The sequence below is a fragment of the Triticum urartu genome, chromosome 7A (genome assembly GCF_056163025.1).
Source record: "Triticum urartu cultivar PI428250 chromosome 7A, HENAU_Tu73, whole genome shotgun sequence".
NCBI lineage: Eukaryota > Viridiplantae > Streptophyta > Magnoliopsida > Poales > Poaceae > Triticum > Triticum urartu.
Genome location: NC_141879.1, coordinates 73,966,789 through 73,969,540, shown reverse-complemented (window position 1 = coordinate 73,969,540; position 2,752 = coordinate 73,966,789). Strand labels below are relative to the sequence as shown.

General features: G+C 45.6%; 1 protein-coding gene across 1 annotated transcript; it reads right to left on the bottom strand.

Annotated features, from left to right (window-relative positions):
• Positions 1 to 939: 939 nt before the first annotated feature.
• On the bottom strand, positions 940 to 1,850 carry LOC125525611 (early nodulin-93-like). Its single transcript, XM_048690623.2, has 3 exons — positions 1,593 to 1,850; positions 1,376 to 1,437; positions 940 to 1,290 (listed from the first exon to the last, which is right to left on the bottom strand). The coding sequence occupies exons 1-3, from the start codon at positions 1,654 to 1,656 to the stop codon at positions 1,105 to 1,107; spliced, it is 312 nt and encodes a 103-aa protein (XP_048546580.2). The 5' UTR covers positions 1,657 to 1,850; the 3' UTR covers positions 940 to 1,104.
• Between the last annotated feature and the right edge of the window lie 902 nt (positions 1,851 to 2,752).

Here is a 2,752-nt window from a genome sequence, read left to right as displayed (position 1 = left end):
TTTTCCACTTTGACATTGTGCCACCAATATTGGTAAGGAGCCTCTTTGACCATTCTGGCCGATGTGGGGGAATGCAGTTGAGGCCATAATCTCCATTTTGCCAACCTGACGACTTCGTCTGTTGTGGGCCACCTACAGCCGTCGATAGTGGCATGTTCCTAAATTTTGGCGGGTTGGGCAATCTTCTTCCCACCACTTCCAATCGCGTTCTCCAAATGTTTCGCGGCCGCCGCGGCCGCCTCTGCCTAGTTGTTCTCATGAATTTCTAAAATATATATTTTTGGAGACATTTTGGCCTATATTAGCGAAATCTGCCCAAGGTTTGAAACTACTAAGCATGTACCAATATTTGGATGCCGTGCCTAAAGAGGTCATTTCTAGTCAAATGATTTTTCCACTTTTTGAGAAATCGTGTGAGATTGCCATGACAAGTTCATGTACCAATATTAGGACACCGTGTCGAATTTTAACCTTTTGAAAACTTTTACTTATTATTACTGCATCCGTTCCTAAATATAAGCCCTTTTGGAGGTTCCAATACTGACTACATATAAAGCAAAATGAATGAATTTACACTCTAAAATATGTCCATATAGTACATCCAAACATAGTTTGTATTAAAATCTCTAAAAGGGCTTATTTTTAGAAACGGAGGTGTTTTTCAACTAAAAAGTCAAACAAAATACTAAATGTAGATTACTATTGTACATGAAAAGTGGCGATTTAAACTCACATTTATCATCACAAATGTTCAAAATAGCAGTACACAACATTTGAAATGAAAGATTACTGGGGCCACCCTACAGAGCCACCTGCCTCCCGCAGCCCGGTCCGCAAAAGATTTATTAACAAAGTGGGGTGGCATCATCCTGACGCCACATTTCAGACGATAATCACCAAAAAGAAAATGTAAGATGGGTGATGGCAGGTGAAGCCGAGTTGTACAAATGCTAGTCATTATTAATTCAAGATCACTTCATCAGATAAGTTCTTGCGCGCAGAGAAGTGCACTACTACACCACTGGCTGTCTGCAAGCCTCGCCTGATACCACGTAAGTGCTGCCTGAACATTAAAGTACTACTAATGGATCTATTATAGGATAATTAGTTGAAGGAGGTGTTCTTGAGGTGGTCCGGCGCGTCCTCGAAGGAGTGCTTCCTGGCCATGGACAGGATGGTCTTGTCCGCGACGATGAAGTAGGCCATCCCGGCGACGGTGGAGATGATGAGCGCCTGCCCGGTTGGGTTCAGGTGCGCCCTCGCCCATGGAAGCATCCTCACGCTCGCCAGCTGCAGACAAATCGCACGGACGACATCAGACGGTATTCTCTACTTGCCGTGCAGAGTGAATGGTTGCTTCTAATGAAGTACTTACGGTGGGCACTGCGGCAGCGACGGTGGCGACGGCCGCGGCCTTGGCTCCGGCCATGGCAGCCTCTGCAGTTCGGAATGAACAGAGGGGTGTTAATGACGACTAAGTTTCAGCACAGGCAGTACAGAAAGCTAGTACTGTACAATGTACTAAGAACAGAGCGGCAAGAGCATCGCCGCGTGGTGAACCGGCGGGCCATGCATCATATTGTTTTGGCTACCTCTGGAGCAGCGCTTGGCGGCGGCGAGCCTCTGGTCGAGGTAGGCGCGGGTCACCGTCGACATCTTGGCGAGGGAGGTTGGTGGCACGAGAACACCGCGAAAGCAAGTGAAGTGTGTGAAGTGTGTGAGGGAAGATGAGTAGTAGCGGTGTGAGATGAGATGGGACAGAGCTGGGTGAAACCGCGAAACCAGCGTGCGGAGAGGAAGGCGAGCTGAGACGGTGGGAAGCGAGACCGTGGTTTCGAGACGAGCGGCGGGCGGGCGCGATGCCGGCGACGCGGCACAGCACAGATGGTCCGCATATAAAAACAATCCCACGTGACTCGCCTCTGTTACTTTTTGATGACCACTGCACTGCAACTGGATAAACATAAGGCATTGAGATCGATCGGGGTTGGCGGGGAGCGTGTTCGTGCGTAGTTGCTGCAATAAAAAAGCAGCGGTGGGCGCTCCCAGTCTCTGGACAACCCATTTCCGCCAGCGGTTCGCTGCTAATCCTTTGTTTGGCTGGCATCGTTCCCCGGTGTACGTGCTAGCCTTTTTGTGAGGTAATATAAAGTTGATCGCTTATTCCCCGGTGTACGTGCTAGCCTTTTTGTGAGGTAATATAAAGTTGATCGCTTATTCCCCGGTATACGTGCTAGCCTTTTTATTCACATCATAAGATTTTTTTCATTGAGTCTAGGCTAATGTTTATTTTCCTATAAAATATAGAGGATAGGAAGAATTCCTCCATAGGAATAGATTCCATTCCTACAAACCAAAAGGCTCTAAAGGAATTTTTCTTATAGAAATCCTATCCTATGAAATTCCTACAAGATTCCTCTAAACCAAAGGAGGCCTAAAGGTTTTTCTATTACTACTGTCAAAAAAATGTCTAACATTATGAGACAACTATGTTTTCTAGTTTTAAAGCCCTCCTATTGAATTGAACTGTTCAAATTTGAATTTGATTTATGATTTTGAGTAGGTCAACTATTTCTCAACTAAGCTCTCTCATTCAGTTGGGTATTAAATTTTGAATTTGATTCATGATTTTGACTAGGCCGATGATTACTTAAATTAATCGGCAGCAACCAGCCTGTAAAAACACATTTGTCCTGTGTTGTGCATGCTCTCACCATCTAAAAAAGAAGTGCCAACATGTGACACTGTAACA

Coding starts and splice junctions, on each gene's coding strand:
- LOC125525611 (XM_048690623.2), bottom strand. CDS start 1,656: ATGTCGACGGTGACCCGCGCCTACCTCGACCAGAGGCTCGCCGCCGCC. Junction 1,438..1,592: donor CGCCAAGCGCTGCTCCAGAG/GTAGCCAAAACA, acceptor TCCGAACTGCAG/AGGCTGCCATGGCCGGAGCC. Junction 1,291..1,375: donor TCGCTGCCGCAGTGCCCACC/GTAAGTACTTCA, acceptor ATTTGTCTGCAG/CTGGCGAGCGTGAGGATGCT.